Genomic DNA, 26,131 nt, shown 5'->3' with positions numbered 1-26,131 from the left:
ATTAGCCGTGTTCCACACGAATAACTGAACTGCGTACCACTCAGTCGTGCGTCCCTGGTCGTCTCTCTCTTCCGCCCGCGAAGCTAGCCTGGCACTCTGGGTTCTACTGTGCTGAGGATTAAACTCAGGACCTCATGCTTGCAAGTCCTGCACTCTACTGCTAAGCCACTTTCCTGGAGCTCCACGAATGGTTTAATCTGCATTTCCCTGATTAACAGTGATGCTAAGGATTCCATCGGACTGGTCGGCACTGCTTGCTGGGAGGGGCTGATCAGGGCGGAAGGAAAAAGGTTCTGTGGTCGTGTAGTGGGTGTGTGTGACAGGTCGTCCACACTGAACAGCTCTCAAGGAGTGAGTTCAAAGGGACTCACTAGCAGCACGGGGTGCCCAGAGGTCCGGCCGCTCCCCACACTGAAACGGGTGCCACTTCACCTTTGTGAAGGCCGAAGGGTCTTTGTGAAAGACCGCTTTCCAAGAGGTCTTTCAAGATTCTTGACCGTTCGTGAGTGGCGATAACTAACCCAGGGTTGTTAAGAGTACCTCTGGCTGAGGCCAGAAGAAACGCCAGGCTCTGGCGCCCCAGGAGGCACACGCACACAGCCTCCCCTCAGGGAGATACCTGCTCACAGCACCTTAGTACCTTAGTACCTTAGTATCTCAGTACCTCAGCATCATACTTCTCATTGATAGCAGGCTCGGTTGTGACCAACTTCATCCTGCTGGCAAACCGCAGTGACGACAGCTAGAGGGCAGACCAGACACGTGTCAGGTGGCTCCCTGCTAAGAGGAGAGCCCCTCAAAAAACACTTTCCTTGGAGATCCTGCCTTGTCCTACTCTAAGGAGCCCCCACAGCCCATTTTTTCACTCTTTATTTAGAGAATGAGGGGGTCCAGGTGGTGGCGCATCTGGTTGAGCACACACGTTACAATAGGTAAGGTCCCGGGTTCAAGCCCCCGGTCCCCACCTGCACGGGAAAAGCTTTACGAGTGGTGAAGCAGGGCTGCAGGTGTCTCTCTGTCTCTCTTCCTCTCTCTTTCCCACTCCCTCTTGATATCTGGCTGTCTCTATCAAATAAATAAAGATAACAAATTTTTGTTTGTCTGTTTTGTTTTGTGTTTTAACCTGAGCACTGCTCAGCTCTGGCTGATGGTGCGGGGGATTGAACCTGGGACTTCAGAGGCTCAGGCATGAGAGTCTGTTTACTCCCTATAATAAAAATTTTTTAAAGAGAGAATGAACAGAGAGGTCAGGGAGACAGCCTAATGGCTATGCAAAAGGCTTTCCTGCCTGAGGTTCTCAGGTCCCAGGTTCAATTTCTAGCACCACTATAAGGCAGATTTCAGCAGCGCTCAGGTTAAGAGAGGGAGGCACGAAAGTGAGAAGAAATATCACAGCGCTGCGCCACTATCCTTGGAGTTCTCCCATGGTGCTGGGGCTTAAATCCGGGGCCTTGCACATGGCGAAGTGTATTCTCTCTCTCTTTTAAAAAATATTTATTATTTATTTATCCCCCTTTGTTGCCCTTGTTTTATTGTTGTAGTTATTATTGTTGTTATTGATGTCGTCACTTTTGGATAGGACAGAGAGAAATGGAGAGAGGAGGGGAAGACAGAGAGGGGGAGAGAAAGACAGACACCTGCAGACCTGCTTCACTGCTTGTGAAGCGACTCCCCTGCAGGTGGGGAGCCGGGGGCTTTGCGTCACCTGTGCTTAACCCTCTGCACTACTGCCCGACTTCCAGAAAGTGTGTTCTCTATCAAGTGAACTATATCCTGGTTCCTTTCTCCCATTTTTTTCAAGATTTATTTTGAGGCCCAGTGGTGGAGCACCTGATAAAGTGCACAAATTCCAGTGTACAAGGACCCAGGTTCAAGCCCCTGGTCCCCACCTGCACGAGTGGTGAAGCAGGGCTGCAGGCTGTCCCTCTTTCCCCCTATCTCTCCCTTCCTTCTAAATTTCTCATTCTGTTCTAACATAAATAATATTTTTAAAAATAGTTTTTACGCATGTGTACATATGAGAGAGAGGGAGAGAGAGAGAGATAAAGAAAGGAAGAATGAAAAATAGAAAGATGGAAGACTAGAGCACTACTTTGCCAGTGCAGGACACTGAACCTGGTAGAGTCCTATGTTCACCCACTGGACCACTTCTGGTCTTGTCTCCTGTACTTACTTCCCTCAAGAACCTCACATTGCTGACGTAGGAGGCCATGTCAGAATAGAGCAGGGTTCTGAGCCCCTATTCCCTCAGCCTCCCTCAGTTAGGTTTCTTTTTTTTTTTTTTTCCTTTTTTTTTTTTATTTAAGAAAGGATTAATTAACAAAACCATAGGGTAGGAGGGGTACAACTCCATACAATTCCCACCACCCAATCTCCATATCCCACCCCCTCCCCCGATAGCTTTCCCATTCTCTATCCCTCTGGGCAGTTAGGTTTCTTGCCATCACATTCAACCCTGCACCAGACCCTTGGGACCTCAACTCCTCCAGACTATCAGTTAAGTTTCGGCCTGTTTGGCCCTCATTCTGTGAGATTAACTAGCAAAAGAGTCAAGTTATGGGGGACCGGGCAGTAGCACAGCGGGTTAAGCACACACAGTACAAATGCAAGGACTGGCGTATGAATCCCGGTTCGAGCCCCCAGCTCCCTACCTGCAGGGGGGACGCTTCACAGGCAGTGAAGCAGGTCTGCAGGTGTCTGTCTTTCTCTCCCCCTCTCTGTCTTCCCCTCCTCTCTCCATTTCTCTCTGTCCTATCCAACAATAATAGCAATAATAATAATGACAATAACAAGGGTAACAACAAGGGCAACAAAATGGGAAAAATGGCTTCCTGGAGCAGTGGATTCATAGTGCAGGCACTGAGCCCCAGCAATAACCCTGGAGGCAAAAAATAAAAAAATGAAAAAGAGGCAGGAAAAGACAGGGCCTTTCCGAGTGCTTCCAGAGCAGCAGCCTGCCAGAGTGAGGATGAAGGATGGGAGACAGAAATAACACAGGCAATCCTGACACTGTGCTCCCTGCTCTGATGATGCCTCAGGGGTGAAGGGCTCCCCGCTGGCACTGAGGAGCTACCAGTGGTGGCAGGAGGTAACCCCAGGGGCCCAGCCTGGTGCCTTACTAGGCTGCCTGCATGCCCTGCAACAGGAGGCAGGCCTGGCAGGGGTGGTCTGAAGGGGGCATTCTTTGGCACTGGTGCTGGTGGTCAAGCTCTCGGTCAGGGTGATGGGCAGCCAGCTCAGTGACAAAGGGAAGAGCCTGCATGACTGAGGCTCCTGGTTAGATCCCCGGTGTCTCACGTACCAGACGTTGCTCTGGCTTCTCTTTCTCACACGAAACTTCCTGGCTCATATGAAACAGATAAGATAGACTTAATAAGAAGATCTCTGTGGCCAGGGAGGCACTGCCGCAGGTGACGTGTTGGACTCATGCGCATAGTGTCCTGAGTTCAAGGCCCGGAATTCATGTGCCAAAGTGATGTTCTGGTTCGTTCGTTCTCTCTCTCTCTCTCTCCCCCCTCTCTCATTAAGAGATAAATAAATAGATTTAATGGTCCAGGAGTTGTTTACTAGATAAAGTATAGACTTCCAAACTTGAGGGCCCAACTTCAATCCTAGGCATCTCAGTGCCAGAGTGATGCCCTGATTCTCTCTCCACCCCCCCCCCACAAATAATAACTATTTAAAAAATAAATAAGTAAATTAAAAAAGAGATTTTATTTTTTTAGTACTTATTTCCTTTTTGTTGCCCTTGCTTTTATTGTTTTAGTTACTATTGTTGTTATTGATGTCATTGTTGTTGGATAGGACAGAGAGAAATGGAGAGAGGAGGGGAAGACAGAGAGGGGGAGAGAAAGACAGATACCTGCAGACCTGCTTCACCACCTGTGAAGCGACTCCCCTGCAGGTGGGGACCCGGGGGCTCGAACTGGGTTCCTTATGCCGGTCATTGTGCTTTGCGCCACATGCGCTTAACCTACTGCGCTACGGCCCGACTCCCAAGAAAGAGATTTTAAAAAGAGCTCTGCCTCTGACCAGCTGTGTGAGCTCAGATGGGACATGTCCCTTCTCTGTGAAGCTGGGCAGACAGACCTGCCTTGCAGGTTCGTCAGGAGATGAAGTGGTAAGGTGTGTCATGTATGCTGCACGGAGCTGGCCCACAATGAGAGGAGTTGCTGCCCGCTGAGGCAAAACCATTCTTTTTCTCTGAGCAGAGCAGAGCAGAGCAGCAGCCGTGGCCATGGCACCCTCATGCTGGCTCCTGTGCACACTGGCAGTCGCTGCATAGAACAACATTGTTCAGGACAGCACGTTTGAAGAGTCTCAAATGTTTGAAGGAAAGGCTCATGGGGGCTGGGCAGTGGCACACCTGTTTAAGCGCCCATAGTACTATGCACAAGGATACTGCAAGGACCTGGGTTCAAGCCCCCTGCTCCCCACCCTCAGGAGGAATGCTTCATAAGTGGTGAAGCAGGTCTGCAGGTGTAGCTCTTTCTCCCTCTCTATCTCTCCTCCCCTCTCAATTTCTCTCTTTCCTATTGAATGAGAAGGAAAAAAAAAAAAGGCAAAAGGCCGCTAGAAGTAATGCATTCATAGTGCCTGCACCAAGCCCCAGTGATTGGAGGAAGGGGAGGGGAAGAGAATCATTAACTTCTACATCTTTAGTTTGCCCAAACCCCTCTGGCTCCTCCAGCAGCTCCTGTGGGCTGGGTCCTATGCACAGACCCCAAGGCTCTAGGGATGACAGGCACCAAGACAGCTGCTTCCTGTGTGAGGCCCTGACGGGAGGCCACTAAGAGGGACCTTCCTCTGTCTCAAAAGAAACTTTTTTTTTTTTTGAAAGATTTTACTTAGTTATGAGAAAGATAGGAAGAGAGAGAAAGAACCAGACATCACTCTGGCACATGTGCTGCTGGGGATCAAACTCAGGACCTCATGCTTGAGAGTCCAAGGCTTTATTACTGCGCCACCTCCCAGACCACAAAAAGAAACTTTTTTTTTAATAAGGCAGCCAAGAGGCCCATTGTTCATACAGCTTCCCTTGGGTTCACCATGCTTTGTCATGCTGTCGACCAGTGTGTTCCCAAGGCCTTCCTCTGGGGACGCTGCCTGGACGTCAGCGCCTAGCCTCCCATGCCCCAGGGCACTGAGTGTGAGGCAGAAGAGCACCCTTGGCAGCTGGAACTGTCCCTGAGGCACAGAGCTCGGAGGCCCTACAGGAGCTGCTGCTTGTAGGACCTTGGGTTCCTGGAAATGACTTGCTTCATCTAAGTGGACTCCTCAGATGACTGGAGCTTGCCCTAAACACCTGTACTTGAAAATAAAAGTCCACGGAGGGCTATCCACACCTATGTGATTTTGACAGGTGGGCATTAGAAGCACTGCCTCCACCCTACATCAGGCTGTATTCCTGACTGGCTGTCAGAAGCTTCTCCCCTGTAGCCTGTGTCACACCTCTGGGCCCAGCTCTCCCTTATTCAGACTCTGAAGTGACAACCTCAGTCACCATTAAACAGCCAACCCCTCCCGCCGGCTATGGAGACCCAGCCTGCCCCTGAAGTTTCTTCCTCACCTTCCAGGTCCTCTCCTGCAGGAAACAGAGGTTTGGGCAAAGACTATACCTCCAGGCCCACTGTTTCTCTTCCAAGGACACTTTTCTTTCAGTTTCTCTTTTTGCTGGGAATATTCTCCTTTTTCTAGACCGACCCTCCAGCTCTAGCTAGCTCAGTGCACCTCAGTCAGCTTCAGGAAACCCCCTCCCTCCTCAGACTCCTCCATGTGGGCGTCTCTTAGAGTCACGGCTGAGAATGCTGAGGCTCAAGGTCGCATGTCAAGATTCTCTACTCCGACCCCCCCACACACATGGCACATGGCAGGTGTTAACACCTATGTGCTCACACCAGCCTTTTAAAAAAAAATTGTATTATCTTTATTTACTTATGTATTGGCTAGAGACAGCCAGAAGCTCAGAGAGAACAGAAAGAGAGAGAGAGAAAGAGAGAGAGACTTGCAGCCCTGCTTCAATACTCGTGAAGCTTTCCCTCTCTTCAGTTGGGGACCAGGGGCAAGAACCTGGGTCCTTGCACACTGTAACATGTGCGCTCAACCAGGTGTGCCACCGCCCGGTCCCCACAGCAGTCATCTAGTCATAGACTGGAACCATTGGTGCTTTCAGGACTTTTAGACATGTGTGATCATGAAGATCAAGGAGTCAGCCGGCTTTCTCAGTTCTAAGCTGTAAGAAAGCACCCCCAGAGGGTGCTAATTTATTTATTTTCCCTTTTGCTGCCCTTGTTTTTTGTTGTTGTTGTAGTTATGATCGTTGTTATTGCTGTCGTTGTTGTTGGATAGGACAGAGAGAAATGGAGGAGGGGAAGACAGAGAGGGGGAGAGAAAGACACCTGCAGACCTGCTTCACCGCCTGTGAAGTGACCCCCCTGCAGGTGGGGAGCCGGGGGCTCGAACTGGGGTCCTTATGCTGGGCCTTGCTCTTTGCGCCACGTGTGCTTAACCCTCTGCGCTACCGCCCGACTCCCAACTTCTTCTTTTTTCTTTTATGTAAGAGAAAGAGATCCCACAGCACTGAAGCTTCCTTCAGTGTGGTAAGGGCTGGGTTCAAACCTGGGTCACAGCAGTATACTAACCACCCAAGGCCTATTTCATCACCAGCCTTAGATTCTGTCCCCTAGTACTTGGTTTCAGGGTAGGCCCCACTCAGCAATTTTGGCTGAGCTACATGTGTCCGGGATCCACCTCTCTCCTGACAATGTCAAGCGTAGCCCAGAGCCAGTTTGGCCCAGTCCCAGCACCCATGGGAAGGGTCTCTGACCTGGCTGCACCGCAGCCTGTATGTACATACCGTTTCTTCTAACTGAGCAGCTTCTCCATAGATGTTAGTCACAAGGACCATATTGCAATTTCCCCCTGCAGAAAGCAGCATGCAGAAACAGGCTGTAAACGTGGGTTTTCTGTCAAGAGATTCATCACAGGGTGGCAGGGGTCTGTTAGGGACTAAAGGTGTTCCCATCCCCTGCAGATCATAGTAAGTTGTCAGCTCTCCATGGGATGGCATTTGGAGCGGGGCCCAAGGATGGTAATTGGGTTTGGATACAGGCATAAGTGTAAAGCCCCTGCATGAGCTTAATGCCCTTAGAAGAACAGAAAGAATGCTGTCTTACCCCTCTCCTGGCCTGTCTCTCTGCCATGTGAGAACACAGTGAGAAGGCAGCCAGCCACCTACAGGTCAGGGAAGGAGCCCTTCCAGAACCGTGAGGAATAAACATTGTTTAAGTTGGGAGTCAGGTGGTAGCGCAGTGGGGTAAGTGCACGCGGCACAAAGCAGGACCGGTGTAAGGATCCCAGTTCGAGCCCCCGGCTCCCCACCTGCAGAGGTGTCACTTCACAGGTGGTGAAGCAGGTCTGCAGGTGTCTGTCTTTCTCTCCCCCTCTGTCTTCCCCTCCTCTCTCCATTTCTCTCTGTCCTATCTAACAACAACATCAACAACAACAATAACTACAAAAAAAAAAAAGAAGGGCAACAAAAAGGGAAAAATAAATAAAAATAAATATAAAAAAAAACATTGTTTAAGTCACCCACTCTGTGCTATTTTGTTACAAAGCAGCCTGACTGGACAAGAACACACAAAGCAGACATACCCAAGCAAGTAAGAAGCTGGGGGGGGGGGGCAAGGAGGAGTATGAAGAAAGGCACCAGGTGTACTTAAATGGGGAGAGAAGGGGAGTAGTGGAGGAGAGGTGACATGGGCAGGGAGGGGCACGGGTATGGGAAATGGCTGGGGGAGCAGGGCTTTGCTCATGGTGGAACTTAGTCATCAGATGTCAATGGCTGATGATATCAGGCCCAACAAAAAAGCCTGGGGACACAGGGTATAAGGCACACGCCGTTCCTCTATTGGAAATGGCAGAGGTCTTGGGAGAGACCCTTTTTCTGCATCTTCAAGGCAGTGAAGGATTCTGCCAGTCGGTTTAGGGACAAAGGAGACAGTATTTCTGGTAGAGGCAAAATCTGAGGCAAAGATTCTGAGGCGTAAACAGCATGCAAAGTCATGCTTCATGCCGCCTCTCGCGTGTCTAGGTCACTGAGTCCGTGCCGCTCGCAGGAAGTCACTGCACTGTCGCCAGTGGCAGTGGGCTGTCCCTCCTACCAGCGCTCAACCACACCCTCACCTAACGAGTCCTTCAGGGCGTGGGTGAGCTTGCACTGCCTGAAGGGGATGTGGTCCCTCTTCTGGTCTCCCAGGGCAATGATGGCCTGCTCCAAGAACGACAGAGACTTGTTGATGTAGGTGGCTTCCTTCAGGACTCGGCCCTCAGACTGCAAACCAAAGGTCAGTTTCAGGTGGGGCAAGTGAAGAGGCTGCCCCGCCAAGAATGTTACAGACCTGTGGCCAGCCTAGAGTCTCCTTCCCAGAACTATTCCTCCCTCAGTGTGATGATCAAGACAGTAATACTCATACCTGAAGTCACACTCACTCACAGAAATGCAAACACCCATGTGGCTGCTTGTGTAAAATTGAGTACTCGATGCACATATTCACAAGGACACTCACTTAAGAGTCACACATCCCTGGTTCGAGCCCCCGGCTCCCCACCTGCAGGGGAGTCGCTTCACAAGCGACTCTCCCCCTCTCTGTCTTCCCCTCCTCTCTCCATTTCTCTCTGTCCTATCCAACAATAACATCAATAACAACAATAAAACAACAAGGGCAACAAAAGGGAAAATAAATAAGAGTCACATATGAATGAATATGTAACTTTAATTAGATGCTTGAGTAGTCCTGTTAATATTCGCCAATGCAAGCACTCACACAGACGTCCACAGGAATGCTCACCTGCGTCTTGTCAATACTTACACTACTACACACATGAGAAAATTGGCTGCAGGTGGTGCAGTGGATAAAGCCTTGGGCTCTCAAACATGAGGTCCTGAGTTTAATTCCTGCCATGCCATGTGCCAAAGTGGTACTCGGATTTGCTCTGTCTCCCTCTCTCATGCTCATTAACAAATAAATAAATCGAGAGAGAGAGAGAGAGAGAGAGAGGGGAGGAGGAGGAGGAGGAAGAGGAGGGGGAGAAGGAGCAAATCTGTTTGAAGTGAAATACTCCTGCAGGGGCAGAGTACCTGGCTGAGCACACCCAATACATGTGCAAGGGCCCTAGTTCAAGCCCCTGGTCCCTACATGCTTCACAAGTTACAAAGCAGTGTTGCAGGTGTCTATCTCACTATCTATCTCACCCTCTCAATTTCTCTCTGTCCTATCAAATAAAAGAAAAAGAAGTGGCCACTAGGAGTGGTGGATTTGTTGTGCAGGCACTGAGCCCTAGAAATAACCCAGGAAGGAAGGAGGCCAGGCGGTAGTGCACCTGGTTAAGCACTCATGTTACAGAATGCAAGGACCCAGGTTCGAGCCCCTGGTCCCCCACCTGCCGGGCATAAAGCTTCCTAAGAGGTGAAGCAGGGCTGCAGGTGTCTGTCTCTATCTTCCCCTTCCCCTCTCAATTTCTGTCTGTCACTATCCAATAATAAATAAAAATAAAAAAAGAAAGGAAGGAAAGCAGGAAGGAAGAGAGAGAGAGAGAAAGAAAGAAAGAAAGGAAGAAAGGGCTCCTGCAAATGCTGATATGAGTATTGGAATTCACACAGGCTGATGCTGAGTGCCGGGGAACAACAGCCTTAACAGAGCACTAATCCGTTTCTATGAATTCTGTCCCACATGCCCCACTTTGCCATCTCAGGACTGGGCTCGGGAATGCCAGTGAGTGATGCCCACATGCTCAGGCGCTGTTCTGGACAGAAGGCCGTAGCTCGCTGCCTCCCACTCACCCCAGTCTTCCCAAGCCTTTCGGAGCCGGCTAGATCCACCAGGTTGATTTTGGAAGTGATGTACTTCTCGTCCGACAAGGTTCGAGAGTGGGACTGTAAAACATCCAAACAGGTTTGCTGGTCACAAGGAGAAGTTTCTGACAGAAGGAGCGCCATCCAGGGAGCTTGCCCTTACCTCCACGTAGATGGTGAAAATGCAGTGTGACCTGGAGGAGTTTTTGTTCATTGTGTGGGAGGCAATAACCCTGTTGGTCTCTCCCTGAAAAGGTTTCAGAAAATGTAGACATGTTGAAAAATGAACAAAACAAGGCATGGAAGTCACTTTCCACTCTCTCAACAGCGACACAAGTGAATTCTTAGCACTGAGGGACCAGGTGGTGGCGCACCTGGTTGAGCGCACACGTGCAAGGACCCGGGTTTGAGCACTTGGTCCTCACCTGCAGGGGGAAAGCTTTGCATATGGTGAAGCAGGGCTGCAAGTGTCTCTCTTTCTCTCTCCCTCTCTAGCTCCCTCTTCCCTCTCAATTTCTGGCTGTCTCTATCCAATAAATAGATAAAGATAATTTCAAAAAATCTTAGCACTGCAGTCAGCCAGGCCTTCCAGGAAATGTCCATTTCTAAACTAGCAGAAAGGGAGAGACACTGGAGTTTGCACCTGCACTCTCACCTGCTGACAGGTGTTGTTAAAATTTGTAGGCTCTTGCCAGCCGGGTTGGCTTCGCAGTGGTGAACAGAGACGCGGAGACAACGGCTGGGCAGGGCAGCTGTATTTCTTTATTCAGGAACAACGATTCATAAACTAAGACAAACTAATCACCAAACAGAACTCTGCTGTCTCTTTGCGGCGGCGCAAGCACTCTCCCTTACTCTCGAACTCAGGAACCCTCTCCCTTACTCTCGAACTCAGGAACTCAGGAACTCTCGGACTCGGGAACCCCCTGAAAACTCTGGCACTCTCGAACTCAGGAACTCTCTTACTCTCTCACTCTGGAACTCTTGTACTTGAGAGCCCTCTGAAACTCTGGCACTCTGGAACTCTCTCTTACTCTGTAACCCTGAAACTCTCGAACTCAGGAACTCAGGAACTCTGGCACGCTCCAACTCAGGAACCCTCTCCCGGGGTTCCTTCGGGCGGGGCCAAGCAGGCCCACGGACTGATCCAATTCTCTTGGCGGGGGAGGGCTAGAACAAACCAATGTAAAGCATACGACAGACAGGGATGAGGGGGCTGGTTTTCTGAAAAGCCAAGAGGCAACAAGAAGAGAGCCGTGTAGCCAGGAGAACAGGGCTTGTGTGCTCAGTTCCCTCGGTTCAAGTCCCAGCCATCTATGCTGGAGTGGTACTTGCTCCTCAGAACAAGAAATAAATCTTTCAAAAAATAATAGAGGGGACCTAACCTCTGTGGAGAACAGTCTGGAGAACTCTCAGAAGGCTAGAAATGGACCTGCCCTATGACCCTGCAATTCCTCTCCTGGGGATAGATCCTAAGGAACCCAACACATCCATCCAAAAAGATCTGTGCACACATATGTTCTTGGCAGCACAATTAGTAATAGCCAAAACCTGGAAGCAACCCAGGTGTCCAACAACAGATGAGTGGCTGAGCAAGTTGTGGTCTAGATACACAATGGAATACTACTCAGCTGTAAAAATGGTGACTTCACCGTTTTCAGCCGATCTTGGATGGACCTTGAAAAAATCATGTTGAGTGAAATAAGTCAGAAACAGAAGGATGAATATGGGATGATCTCACTCTCAGGCAGAAGTTGAAAAACAAGATCAGAAAAGAAAACACAAGTAGAACCTGAAATGGCATTGGCGTATTGCCCCCAAGTAAAAGACTCTGGGGTGGGTGGGTGGGGAGAATACAGGTCCATGAAGGGTGATGAATGACATAGTGGGGGTTGTATTGTTAAATGGGAAACTGGGGAATGTTATGCATGTACAAACTATTGTATTTACTGTTGAATGTAAAACATTAATTCCCTAATAAAGAAATAAATTTAAAAAAAAATAAAGACAATGAGATACCAAAAAAAAATAATAATAGAGGGGACCAGGTCGACAGTATATAGCACTGGCATGCCTGAGGCCCCAGACCTCCCAGGTTCAGCCCCTCGTACCACCATATGCCAGAATGAAAGTAGGCCGCCTCTCAACACTATGTGCCCAAATAAGCCCAGGATGGACTAAAGACCTGGATATTAGATCTGAAGTTAGAAACACACAGAAGAAAACACCAGGGAAATACTTCTGGACCTTAACATCAAACATGTATGTAGAGACTCAACCCCAGGCGCAAGGCACAAGTAAAACTAAAACAAGATCGGGGGTCGGGCGATAGCACAGCGGGTTAAGCAAACATGGCGCAAAGCGCAAGGACCAGCATAAGGATACCGGTTCGAGCCCCCGGGGAGTCGCTTCATAGGCGGTGAAGCAGGTCTGCAGGCGTCTGTCTTTCTCTCCCCCTCTCTGTCTTCCTCCTCTCTCCATTTCTCTCTGTCCTATCCAACAATGATGACATCAACAATAACAACAACAATAAAACAACAAGGGCAATAAAAGGGGGGGAAAAGCAAATTAAAAAAACTAAAGCAAGATTAAATAATGGGACTGGGCTGGGGAGACAGCAATAATGGTTCTACAAAAGACTCTCCTGCCTGAGACTCCAAGGTCCCAGGTTCAATCCCCAGCACCACTGGAAGCCAGAGCTGAGCAGTGCTCTGGCCTCTCACTCTACGTCTTTCTTTTCTGTACTGTTCTCTCATTAAAATAAAATGTGGAAGCATACAAATGAAAAAAAAAAAGAAAACAACATGTGTGCAATATTCTTTAAAAAATGGGACTATATTAAAATGAAAAGATAACGGAGGGGTCTAGGGAGGCGACTTAGCGGTTGAGAGCCCCCCTTGTATGCATGAAGCCTTGATACCGCATGAGAGGAACAAGACAGAATGAGAGTGAGTAGAATTTCATGGGTGAGGAACAGTGCTTTGCTCTCATTTCTTTCTCTGTTTGTATCTCACTCTCTCATAAATAAAAATAAAATGTTTAAACTTTTTTTAAGAGGAGAAAAGAAGCACAGAAGCAAGGGAGAAGGGACCCTCTCAAGCTTGATCGTCTCACCTCAAAAAGCAGACTGAACGCGTCTTCCTCCTGACTCGTGAGGTGGACTGACAAACCCTTAATGAAGACCCCTTGAGGGTTTTCAACGATGGTCATTGGTGTGGCTGAGGGTCCAACATAGGGCAGAGTGGACAGCAGGTCAAACAGGCTTTCGTTGTAGATTTCCAGGTAGGAAACGCGCACGGTGATGGCATGCGTGGTGCGTTCTTCAATCATCCTAAACACCTGGATGGGAGATTGGACAGACAGCAGTCAGTCACCACGAGCAGAACTTCAATGACTAGCTGGTGTTGGGAGGTTCTTACTTCAGGGAGAAACATTAACAAGTACGATAAGACAATCCTGTCCTAAAAGAACTTCCAGTTCAGTTGGTATGAGAGTCATTATCATCGATGTATTGTTTTCAGTTCATTATGTTATATGATCATCTTGGAGTTTCTCTGAGAATTTATGGGTTAGCTGTCCTTTTATGGTATCGAGCAGTAAAGCAGACCAGATAGTAACTCAGCTGATGCTAGAGCACTGAATTTGCCTGAGAACCTCAGTTCACCCCAGACATCACTGTCGGCCAGAGCTGAGCAGTACTCTGACCTCTCTCTGTGTACGTGTGGCTTATAAAACAAAACAAAACAAAACAAAATTTAAATAGAGGCCAGGTAAAAAAACGGGTCAAGCGGCAGAATGGCAGACTCATGCTTGAGGCTCCTGGTTGGAGAACTGCCGCCTCATGGTCTGGAGTGGTGTTCTCTCTCTGTCGATGTGAAACTCATCTAATGTGGACAGACAGACAAAAATCAAGAAATATTGTCTAAAAATTATATTTTCGTAACAACAACAATAACCACAACAACGATAAAAAAAACAAAACACAAAACACACAAGGGCAACAACAAAGGGAAAAAATGGCCTCCAGGAGCTGTGGATTCATGGTGCAGGCACCGGGCCCCAGCAATAACCCTGGAAGCAAAAAAGAATTATATTTTTGGGAGTCGGGTGGTAGCGCAGCGGGTTAAGCGCAGGTGGCGTGAAGCGCAAGGACCGGTGTAAGGATCCCAGTTCGAATGCCTGGCTCCCCACCTGCAGGGGAAGTAGCTTCACAGGCGGTGAAGCAGGTCTGCAGGTGTCTGTCTTTCTCTCCCCCTCTGTCTTCCCCTCCTCTCTCCATTTCTCTCTGTCCTATCCAACAACGACGATATCAACAACAACGGTAACTACTACAACAAAACAACAAGGGCAATAAAGGGAAAATAAATAATAAAAAAAAAATTTTTAAACACCCTATTAAAAAATAATTATATTTTTATTTATTTCTTATTGTATAGAGACAGAGAGAAATTGAGAGGAGAGGGGAAGAGAGAAAGGGATGGAGACAGAGAGACAGAGAGACATCTGCAGCCCTGCTTCACCACTTGTGAAGCTTTCCCCCTGCAGGTGGAGACCAGGGTCTTGAACGTGGGTCCTTGTGCACTGTAAGGTGAGCACTTAACCAGGTGCGCTACTGCCTGACCCCTAAAATTTCTTTTTAATTATCTTTATTTCTTGGATAGAGACAACCAGAAATCAAGAGGGAAGTGGGAGACAGGGAGAAAGAATGAGAAACACCTACAGCCCTGCTTCACCACTTGCAAAGCTTACCCCCTGCAGGTGGGAACTGGGTTCTTGAACCTGGGTCCTTGCACATTGTAACATGTGGGCTCAACTAAGTGTGGCACCAACCGGCCCCCAAAAATAAAACTTTAAAAACAAAGCAGAGAGAGAGTAAAGCCTACTGAATGGCTGAACTCTGGAGTGGAAGCTGTCATGTTTCCTGTGGTCCCGCCCACCACAGAGGACTGTTTCTCAGACCCGTTACCTCCTTTTTTGTTCAAACATTTTTTCTTTTTTAATATTTATTGTTCATTTCCTTTTGTTGCCCTTGTTTTAGTGTTGTAGTTGTTATTGATGTCGTCGTTGTTGGATAGGACAGAGAGAAATGGAGGGGGGGAGAGACAGAGAGGGGGAGAGAAAGATAGACACCTGCAGACCTGCTTCACTGCCTGTGAAGTGACTCCCCTGCAGGTGGGGAGCTGGGGGCTCGAACCGGGATCCTTATGCTGGTCCTCGCGCTTGGTGCCACCTGTGTTTAACTCACTGTGCTACTGCCTGACTCCCAACCAACCGTTACTTCCTTCCACCCACACAGCTCCCTGGGGACGGGAGCAGAATAAGGGCAACTCACATCCAGAAAAGGCTCCACAAATAAAAAAGTATGGATCCATGCTCACATGGCTTATCCAGGCAAAAGCCAATAAAAACTCAGCTTTCACAACTACTTTCTCTCTCCCTCTCTATCTTTTCCTCCTCTCTCCATTTCTCTCTGTCCTATCCAACAACAACAACAATAAAACAAGGGCAACAAAAGGGAATAAATAAATATTTAAAAGAAAAAAATCAGAGCACCACTCAGCACATGCGACAGCGGGACTCAAACAGGAAGACTCAGGCTCACAACTCCCGCTCTCTATCAGTTAAGCTCCTTTTTTTTTTTTTTTTTAAGTGCATATGTGACTTCCATCATTTTTCTCCTAGGTGCCAGCCTAAGCAGCGGAAGTTGCGTAAGCTGAGATTGTGAGGCTTTGGCAGTGGGATGCTAAAGATGTCGCTTCAAAAACTGGAGCCTGGTGTTTTGTCCCTAGAGGGACACCTACACTTTGGGGACAGGGAAAAGGCCCGTGTTGCCTGTCTGCAAACAGAGGGTCACCACAGAACACAGGCAAACAAGCTCCAGAGAAAGGACCTGCTGTTTGTCCTGAGCCATATGTCCCCAAGGCTGACACGCAGCTTACGTTAAGCTCTGCGTCTGCTCTCTGCTCTCTGGGGCCGCCATTGTGGAAGAAGCGAGTGCAGGCTAGAAGGGGAATCCTACAAGGGCCGCTGTTCCTGTCACTGAAACCAGAAGAGGCATGACTGGGCTTCAAATCCTTAGTCACAAGGTCACAGTAAGAAGCCAGTCAACAGGTTTGGTTCCCTCTTTCACAGATGAGCAAACAGGCTCAGCTCAGCAACGGTGTGGGCCAGAGTCGGAAACATGAACTCCCGGTTCTCTGTCACACACGCCAGCACTAGGTCTACTGTCTGTCATGTAGAATACAGTGTTCCTGATGTCTGGCCACCTGCATGGGGTGGTCGTACCTGTGGTGGAGAGAGGACCTGAGTGGCATCCCCCCGCCCCGGGCCCACTCTCTACCTGCTGCAGGGCACGAGGGAGGATCCCCCGGTGCTTGTAATTCTCAGTGGCCCCCGTCATGGTGTATGTCTTGCCAGCTCCCGTCTGCCCATAACACATGATGGTGCCTGCAAACATTTCAAAACACGTCTTGGCGACATCCAGGAAAACAGCACCATGGGTATCTCTTCTACCCCTCCGCCCACTCCCACCCCAGCGAGCCCGTCACCAGCTAGGACATGGTATGGAGGTGGCCAGCAGCAGCAGCAGCCCAGGGCACCAGAATCCCTGCCATGAAGGCGGGGGTGGGGTGGGGTGGGGTGGAGCCAGGGAAACAGCTGCTCTCAATCTGTGGTCGATGTATTTACTCCCTTGGCAAAGAGAGGAGCTGGTCCCGGGACCTCTTGAGAGCAGGGCATGTTGGGGAACAGGAGTACTGGGAGCTTCCCTGGAAAGGTGAGAAAGGAACTCCAGCCTTTGCCCAGCAAGGTCACGAACTGCCGAGGTCTCGGGGCTAAGTCTCCGTGAGAAACCTTTGTAGGCTACAAGTCCCCACGAGACTACCAGGGCCGCCAGCTGGTCCCATGCCACTTCCAGAATCATCCAAGTCCTGTCAGGGCCCCTCAGCTTTCTCCTTGTTCATCTGCTCTCCTCACAGCTTTAGGCCTCAGACCACATAGTCAGTCGCCTTGGGCTCTGGTCCCCACAGGCTTTTTCCTCTAGGCTAGGCGGCCCAAGACAGAACCCCACTGGAAGCATCGCTGGGTCACGCAACGCTGTGCTGGCCTCTGCCACACCAAAGGTCTAGTTGCTAGGGTTAGTCAGTTCTGTCCAGGGGAGATTTCATTCAGTACTGGAGGTGGGACCAGAAACTACGTGAACAACACAAATGGGCAGGAAGAAGTCACCTGAGCTGGAACTTGGGAGTCCGTGGGGGCTCCACAGCACTCAGGGTTCCAGACTCAGGACCTCTCTGCGCCGTCGTTCCTCTGCATCCTGAGGACAGGCTCCCCAGGGTCAGTGGGACTACACTTACATGTCACACAGGACACATCACAGTGTCTGGGTGTGTACAGTCAATAAACATTTAAATAGATCTACATTTTGCAATCAGGAAATATCCTAGTCAGTTGTTAGGAGATGAGCAAAGTCCGTAGACTATAATACAGTTGAAGGATGCTTAAATCTTTTTAGAATTTTAAAACAATCTGAATACTTAAAAAAAAAAAAATCCCAGTAAGGGTCTTTTAATTCAAGAAAATGGAATTCTACTCAAGATTTTAGCTCATAACAAAATTTAAAGAATAGGTGGGTATGCTGGTAGGGTGAATTAAAACATCTTTTATCTATCAGCTAGCCAAGAGGAAGATGTTTGGATTCCATCAAATTCCTATGGATGCTATCTTCAAAATTACCACTTAAGAGATTTGAAACAAGATAGCTCTTGAATCCCCATGACCTACAGAGAGCTGGGGTCTTTTGATCTTCCTATGAAGCAAAACTCTTAGGACATTGGATCAAGCAATGCCCATAAGGTCACCAAGCAAAACATACCGTAAGAGGCAGACAAATGAGCAAACAAGGGTTAGTAAGTTAGGTTATAGCTGATTTTATTCACCATGAAACACATGCACCTCTTCCTCCAGGAGGGGCTCTGCAGGCTCTTACATTAAACAGTTAACTGAATTACCATTGTAGCCATCGAGGGCCTGAGAAACCACATCCTTTGCGACCGTCTCGTACACTAAGTCCTGAGACGCATCATGGAGAACTCCATCCAGCTTGAAGGACCAGTCTGTCTGCTGGTTATTGACAACTCCTCTCCGAGTATCTTTTTTTAAGAGAATGTCAATGCTCTGTGTGGGTTGGAGGTGGAGAAAAAGAGAAGGAAGAGAAAATTATTGGTTAGGAAATGAATGTGGAAAAAGATCCCTGAGAGTCATGGAGAAGACAGTGGAAGTGAACTTTAGGAAGAACAGCCATTCCTACGTTATTAAATGTACATTCAATGAGCACAGAGATTCTAGGCCAGAGACAGGTGACAGTGCCTGGGTTTGAGTGCCATCTCTCTGGCTACTGGTAGTAAGGCTTCCCTGGCGCTATGGTGAGCACCCTGTGGTCACTGTGACCAAGCCCAGCAGGAGTGCTTCACAGGGCTGTCTGTGACTGATATTCCTAACTGCTGGCCTTTTGAGGCTTGATCGTTTTACCCTTGAACTCTCCCATTTTTTTATTATTATTATTATTATTATTACCAGAGCACTTTTCAGCTCTGGCTTATGGTGGTGTGGGTGACTGAACCTGGGACTTGGGAGCCTCAGGCAGGAGAGAGTCTCTTTGCATAACCATTGTGCTACCTACCCCCACCCTAAATTCTCCCCTTAAAGAATGTCTTAAGGGGGCTCATGTGGTAGGTGATTCCCTTTACCAAGTGTGAGACCCTGGGTTTAAGCCCTGGCATCACACAGAACAGCACAGGCAATGCCCAAGGAAGCTCCAAGGTACTGGTGTGGTACAAGGTGTCACAAACTCAGAAAATTAAAAAACTGATCTGGGGAGGCCCACTCAGCAGTGGTATCACACACACACAATGTCCTAGCTTATCCCTTGGTACCTCAATAAAAAAAAATGTTTTAAATATATATATATTTTGCCTCCAGGGTGATTGCTAGGCTTGGTGCCTGCACTACAAATCCACTGCTCCTAGAGGCTATTTTTCCTATTTTGTTGCCCTTGTTGTGCTTGTTGTAGCTGTTACAGCTGTTGTTGTTCGATAGGAGAGAGAGAAATGGAGAGAGGAGGGGAAGACAGAGAGGAGGAGAGAAAGACAGACACCTGCAGACCTGCTTCACTACCTGTGGATCGACCTCCTACAGGTGGGGAGCTGGGGGCTTGTTGGGCAGTACACCAGCTCCCCCCTGCTTAACACTGTGGTCTATTTACATAATCACTGTTTTACCTGAGAACCACCCTGACTGCAGGGCACTGGTTTAATCTCATTGGTTCTCACTCTTTTTGCTCCGCCCCCTCTCCTAGTCACACCCTGTTTTCCACCACTGGTTTGCTCTCTTTTAGCTCCACCCTCTCTACATCACATCCTGTTTTCCACCCTACTACTTCCTTCTTGGTGAGTATAAATACAGATGCTCTTCTGACTAAACACACATGGGATTGCCTTCCGGCTCCATGAGTCTCAGAGTCTCTTTCCGGCTCCATGAGTCTCAGAGTCTCTCTCCTGTGATGCTAGTCCGACACGAGTTCCTGATCCCTCTCCCACGCAGCAGCCTAGGTTGGCTCCAGTCGAGTTCTCTCCAACCCAAAGAAGCACCCTCAGGCTATCCCGGCAGGGGCTTGAACCGGGATCCTTACACAGGCCCTTGCGCTTTGCGCCATGTGTGTGCTTAACCCATTGCACTACTGCCCGACTCCCAAAAAAGTCTTTAAAATTTTTTAAAAACTATTTCTTTATTCCCTTTTGTTGCCTTTATTGTTTTACTGTTGTAGTTATTATTGTTGTTGTTACTGATGTCATCGTTGTTGGATAGGGCAGAGAGAAATGGAGAGAGGAGAAGACAGAGGGGGAGAGAAAGACAGACACCTGCAGACCTGCTTCACCACCTGTGAAGCAACTCCCCTGCAAGTGGGGAGCAGGGGGCTCGAACCGGGATCCTTACACCTGTCCTTGCGCTTTGCACCATGTGTGCTTAACCTGCTGCGCTACCGCCCGACTCCCTAAAAGAAAGTCTTTTTTTTTCCTTTTTTTTTTTATTGGGGAATTAATGTTTTACATTCAACAGTAAGTACAATAGTTTGTACATGCATAACATTCCCCAGTATCCCATATAACAATACAACCCCCACTAGGTCCTCTGAATCCTTCTTGGATCTGTTTTCTCCCCACCAACCCACCCACCCCAGAGTCTTTTACTTTGGTGCGATACGCCAATTCCATTTCAGGTTCTATTCCTGAGGAGGTGTTAACTTTGCCTTGGCCACTAAGGGCTGCCTGGGGACAGGACTACACCACAGCAAGCTGGAAAGGAGGTCCAAGCAGACAAGGGTACTCACACTGCACTTACCTTATTGTCATCTCCATATCTGATCATCTCATGGGGAAAGTTATCGGTGGGCTTGACACGGACAAAGGCGTGGACTTTTTTCCTAGTGCCCATTCTGGCTACAAAGGAGAGAGCAGCAAAATGTTCAGTGGTCATCATCTAAGGACAATGAGAGGGCAGAGGTCATTCACTGAGATCTGAGAGAATGAACCAGTCCTCCTTTATTCCTTGCATGTTCCACCCACAGGATAGCCCTCAACCAGCACTTGCGACTTCACTGGTTGGCTCACCAACATCATTTCTAAGAGATCAAAATACAAAGTAAAGCGTCCCAGGCTGTAGCGCACCTGGTTAAGCGCACACATCGCAGTGCACAGAGACCAGGGTTCACACCCCTGGTCCCCACCTGCAGGGGGAAAGCTTCACAAGAGCTGAAGCAGGGCTGCAGGTGTGACTTTCTATCTCCTTGTTCCCTCTCAATTTCTGTTTCTATCCAAAATAAATTAATGAAAGACTCTTAAAAATACAGTGAAATCGTTGCTCATTTTAGTGGTTTAATTTTAAATATGGCTTCTAGAAACATTCTATATGTGGCTTCATATATTGAGCTTCCTCTGGCGCCATGGTATTCCCACATAGTGCTGGGGCTCAAGCTAGGTCATGCATACAAATAGGCATGTGTCCTTCCTGGTGAGCAATCTGTGAACATTATCGTCAAATAGTTTATGGTCTGATATATCATTAATTCCATGTTTACCTTACCATACATTTCTGCTTTCATTCCTTTGTCAGGGCTTACCAGTTCAATAAGAAATGAGGAAGGGCCAGTGGTGGCACATCTGTTTGAGCACACACATTCCAGTAAGAAAGATCTGGGTTTGAGCCCGGTTCCCACACGTAGGGGGGAAGCTTCACGAGCAGTGAAGCAGTGCAGTAGATGTCTCTCTCTTTCCCTCTCTATCTACCACTTTCAATTTCTCTTTGCATCTATCCAAAATCAATCAATAAAATTACTTACAAAAAAAAAAAAGTCTTCCAAAGAGAGAGAGAGATGAGGTATCTGTCCCTAAAATAACCTACACTTTGACAGGGCAGGGGAACAGAGTTAAGACTTGTAGTAAACATGTAACCCAGTAACTATAGTAACCACAGTGCACCTGCTAGTGTGATGAAGACAGAGACATATGTGTATGTAGGATAAGACATCAGCCCGAACCTGATTGGCCAATGGAGATGTAACTTTGAAACCAGAGGCAAGCTAGTATAAGTAGAGGCTCAGAAACCACCGTTACTGACTGGGATGCTGCCGGTGCTGCTAGAGACTTAAGCGCACATGGCCAGGCTAAGTAGCTGCTTCCCCAGCTTCCAGAGACCCTCGTTCATCCGGTTGCGCCAGCGGACAAAGGACCTCCAGTCCAGCAACACAGTGGTTGGGGACCACGTCGTGAGCCTTACCGGCGAACAGCTGCTAGTAAGGAGAGGGATCAGGGTGACTGTGTGTTGTGTGAATTGTTGACCCTTCTCTGGCATCTAACATAAGTAAAGAATTATTGTTTAACCCCGACACGCTCTCCGAGTGATTCCTTGCTCTAATTCCTTGCTCGTGACAAGACTAAAGACAACCACTACCACTTGAAAAAGATCACCAGCAAAGGAGACTGCTGAGTTTGATGAGGATTTATGAAGAAATGAGGCAGACATCTCAGCACTCATCTCCAAACAGGAAAAGACAAATATCAACAGTTATTAAGAAAAAAAAAATAGCTTACTTATGCTATCATAAGTAAGCTGATATGATGTTTACTAAATAAGCCGATATGAAGTTTAGCAGTTTTTAGGAACTCTGCTTTTGGAGCTCTTTAAAAATCATATATAATAAGGGACCAGTCAGTGGCACACTGGCTAAAGCCTACAGATTGCCAGGTGAAAGGACCTGAGTTCAAGTCCCTTTCCTCACCTGTAGGAGGTGTTGCAGGTGTCTCTTCCTCCCACTCTAACTCCTTTCCCCTCTCAATCTCTCTCTCTCTTTCAAAAATGCATAAAATGAATTTCTCCCTTTTAATTTATTCTTTTAAAGGTTGGGGAACTAGCATCCTGATTTGCATAACACACTTTCATACCTGAGGCTACAGAGACCCCAGGTTCAATTCCTGACCCCAACATAAACCAGAGGTGAGCAGTACTCTGGCCAAAGTAACTTAAAACATTCTTTTTTTTTTTTTTTTTTTTTTTTTACCGGAACACTGCTCAGCTCTGGTTTAAGGTGGTGTGGGGGATTGAACCTGGGACTTTGGAGCCTCAGGCATGAGTCTCTTTGCTTATCCATTGTGCTATCTCCTCCATCCAAACATTATTCTTTGAATTAATTATTTTACTTTCTTAGAAAGCATGTTGCAGCCTGGGAGGAGGCACAGTGGATAAAGCTTTGAAGTTCAAAGCAAGGGACCCCAAGTTTGACCCCCAGCATCACGTGTCAGAGTAATGCTCTGCTACCCTCTGTTCCCCTCGCTACTAAGTAGAAATTAAAACTTTAAAAATAAAAAAGCACATTGGAAGGTAAGGGAAGTTCAAAACACAGGTTTTCAGTCATGAGGTTCAGTTTTTTTTTTCCCCTCCAGGGTTATTGCTGGGCTCGGTGCCTGCACCATGAATCCACCGCTCCTGGAGACCATTTTTCCCCCTTTTTGTTGCCCTAGTTGTTGCAGCCTCGTTGCGGTTATTATTGCCATTGTTGACGTTGCTTTGTTGTTGGATAGGACAGAGAGAAATGGAGAGAGGAGGGGAAGACAGAGAGGGGGGGGAGAGAGAGACAGACACCTGCAGACCTGCTTCACCGCCCGTGAAGCGACTCCCCTGCAGGTGGGGAGCCGGGGGCTCGAACCGGGATCCTTACGCCGGTCCCTGCGCTTTGCGCCACGTGCGCTTAACCCACTGCGCCACCGCCTGACCCCCCCCCCCCCCCCATGAGGTTCAGTTTTAAGCCTTAGTAGCAACCTAAGTTAGAGCTGAAAGATATTCTGGTGTCTCTCTCTCTCTCCTGCAGAGTTATTGCTGGGGTTCAATGCCTGCAGTATGAATCCACTGCTGCTGGAGCCACCTGTTCCCATTGTTGCTGCCGTTGCCGTCCTTGTTGGATAGACAGAGAGGAATCGAGAGGAGGGGAAGACAGAGAGGGGAGAGGAAGATTGACACCTGCACACCTGCTTCACCGCCTGGGAAGCGACCCCCCTGTGGGTGGGGAGCCGGGAGCTTGAACTGGGATCCTTAGGCCGATCCTTGCGCTTCTCACCATGTGCGCTTAACCCGCTGTGCCACCGCCCACCCCCCTATCTGGTCTCTTTTTTTTTTTCTCTGAAGCTGGAGCCTCACACAGGAACAATTTCACCATTGCTGGGCTGACTTTTTTACTCTTTTCATTTCAGATATATGTAGAGAGAAAGACACTGAAAGAGAGAGAGAAAGATGGTAGCCTTAGAGATCCCACTAAGTACCACTGAATACTCTCGTGTGGCCACAGGGCTCAAAGATGGGTCACATGTATGGCTGTGCAAGCTGCCAGCTCCTTTCTCCCTTACAAAAAATTTTAAAAATCTCCTTAAATAAAGAATATCGGGGGGCAGGGGTAGATAGCATAATTAATGCAAATAGACTCTCATGCCTATGGCTCTGAAGTCCCAGTTCAGTGCCCCAGAGCTGAGAAGTTGAGAAGTGCTCTGGCAATAAATAAATAAATAAGCAAACAAACAGACTAGTGGGGCTGAGTGTTGGCACACCTGGTTGAATGCACACGCCCCACCTGCCCTTCATGATGGGGTGGGGCAGGTCTGCAGTTTCTTCCTATCTCCCACTTCCCACTCAATTTCTCTGTCCTATTTAATGAAAAAGAGGGCAGGGGTAGACAGCATAATGCTTATATAAAGAGGCTCTCATGCCTGAGGCTCTAAAGTCCCAGGTTCAATCCCTCATACCACCAAAAGCCAGAGCTGGGCAGTGCTCTGGTAAAAAATAAAATAAATAAATATTTTTAAAAGGGGGGAGGAGGAAATGGCCACTAGCAGCAGTGGATTTACTGTGTGGGCACTGAGTCCCAGACAAAGCACTGGTGGCAAAAAAAAAAAAAAAAAAAGAAAGAAAGAAAGAGTAATGTCCTTCCTTTTTTTTTTTTTGTGCCTCCAGGGTTATTGCTGGGGCTCCGTGCCTGCACCACAAATCCACTGCTCCTGGAGGCCATTTTTCCCCTTTTGTTACCCTGGTTGTTTTACCGTTGTTGTGGTCATTACTATCATTGTTATTGATGTTGTTTTTGGATAGGACAGAAAGAAATGGAGAGAGGAGGGGAAGACAGAGAGGGGGAGAGAAAGACAGACACCTACAGACCTGCCTCACCACCTGTGAAGTGACTCCCTTGCAGGTGGGGAGCCGGGGGCTCGAACCAGGATCCTTCTGCCAGTCCTTGCGCTTTGCGCCACTTACGCTTAACCCACTGCGCTACCGCCCATCCCCCCTTCCATATTTTTATATACAACTTATGACTGCTTGATTTTCTCTTACACTTATATTAATATTATGCCCTTAATAAAGCTGGCAATATCATCAGGGGCCAGGCAGTGGTGCACCGGGTGAGTGCACCTATCACCATGCTCAAGGAACCAGGTTCAAGACCCTGTTCCCCACTTGCAGCAGTGACACTTCATGAGTGGCGAAGCGAGTCTGCAGATGTCTATCACTCTCTATCTCCTCTCCCCTTCAATTTCTCTTAGTCAATAAATAATAATAATAATGTGGCATTATCATCTTTATAGAAGCAAGTTTAATAGAATCAATGTCTTACTCGTTCTATTTATAGTTTCAATGATACAGACAAAATAAAATGCTAATCCCTTGTTAAAAGCCCTTCAGATAGCAAATCAAACAAACAAATATGTTACTTCCACATTTGTCTTTTGTCTACTGCATGCCCACTGTTTACATTCCTCATTCTTTTATGGAAGGTGTTTCCCCCCCCCCCCCAGAAACAATGAAAACATTTACAACTTTTAATTTTTAGAAAATTAAACTGAAAAGTAGTCAGGGAAACACGGAAAATAGTTTCTGTTTTTTTCTATTTCTATCCTAAATTTTTTTGTCTGAAAAATCCGTAGTCTGAGAGAACTGGGAGAACAGCCCAGCTCCCCACCTGCAGGGGAGTCACTTCACAGGCGGTGAAGCAGGTCTGCAGGTGTCTGTCTTTCTCTCCCCCTCTCTGGCTTCCCTTCCTCTCTCCATTTCTATTTGTCCTACCCAACAACAACAGCAGTGACAACGATAACGATAATAATAATAAGGGCAGGGAGTCGGGCGGTTAAGCACACGTGGCGCAAAGCGCAAGGACCGGCAGAAGGATCCAGGTTCGAGCCCCCGGCTCCCCACCTGCAGGGGAGTCACTTCACAGGCAGTGAAGCAGGTCTGCAAGTGTCTTTCTCTCTCCCTCTGTCTTCCCTTCCTCTCTCCATTTCTATCTGTCCTATCCAAGGACAACATCAATAATAGCAGCAACAATAAAAACAACAAGGGCAACAAAAGGGAAAATAAATAAATATAATAAAGAAAAAATTAAAAAGAAATAATAAAAAGGGCAACAAAGGCAGCAAAAATGGGAAGGGATGGCCTCATGTGGATTCAGAGTGCAGTGGATTCAGAGTGCAGTGGATTCAGAGTGCAGGCAGCAAGCCCCAGCAATAACACTGGAGACACACACACACACACACACACACACACACACACACACTTATTTGTGAACAAGAGGGGGAAGGTGAAGGAGAAAGAACCAGAGCATCAACCTGGCATGTGGGATGCCAGGAGTGGAGCCACACTCAGGACATCCTGCTTGAAACTCCAAGGCTTTATCTATCGACCGCGCAG

The 26,131-nt window shown here is 48.0% G+C and overlaps 1 protein-coding gene across 7 annotated transcripts in view; it reads right to left on the bottom strand.

Moving 5' to 3' along the window:
- The window catches only part of KIF9 (kinesin family member 9), a 63,410-nt gene that overhangs the window by 34,334 nt on the left and 2,945 nt on the right, over positions 1–26,131 (bottom strand). For 3 of the 7 annotated variants that reach the window (XM_016192898.2, XM_007533969.3, XM_016192897.2), the window contains exons 2-10: positions 20,252–20,349; positions 17,863–18,028; positions 16,194–16,300; positions 12,968–13,192; positions 10,017–10,100; positions 9,842–9,934; positions 8,185–8,332; positions 6,857–6,921; positions 665–742 (exon numbers count right to left, since the gene is read on the bottom strand). In XM_016192898.2, coding sequence (XP_016048384.1) covers positions 665–742; positions 6,857–6,921; positions 8,185–8,332; positions 9,842–9,934; positions 10,017–10,100; positions 12,968–13,192; positions 16,194–16,300; positions 17,863–18,028; positions 20,252–20,344 — 1,059 coding nt within the window. In that variant the 5' untranslated portion in view covers positions 20,345–20,349. Of the gene's footprint in view, positions 1–664; positions 743–6,856; positions 6,922–8,184; positions 8,333–9,841; positions 9,935–10,016; positions 10,101–12,967; positions 13,193–16,193; positions 16,301–17,862; positions 18,029–20,251; positions 20,436–26,131 lie in introns of those variants that run through there. The other 4 variants (XM_060204798.1, XM_060204795.1, XM_060204797.1 and 1 more) reach the window with 4 other exon arrangements.

The sequence above is a fragment of the Erinaceus europaeus genome, chromosome 12 (genome assembly GCF_950295315.1).
Source record: "Erinaceus europaeus chromosome 12, mEriEur2.1, whole genome shotgun sequence".
NCBI classification, from domain to species: domain Eukaryota; kingdom Metazoa; phylum Chordata; class Mammalia; order Eulipotyphla; family Erinaceidae; genus Erinaceus; species Erinaceus europaeus.
This window is presented reverse-complemented; position numbering and strand designations above follow the sequence as displayed.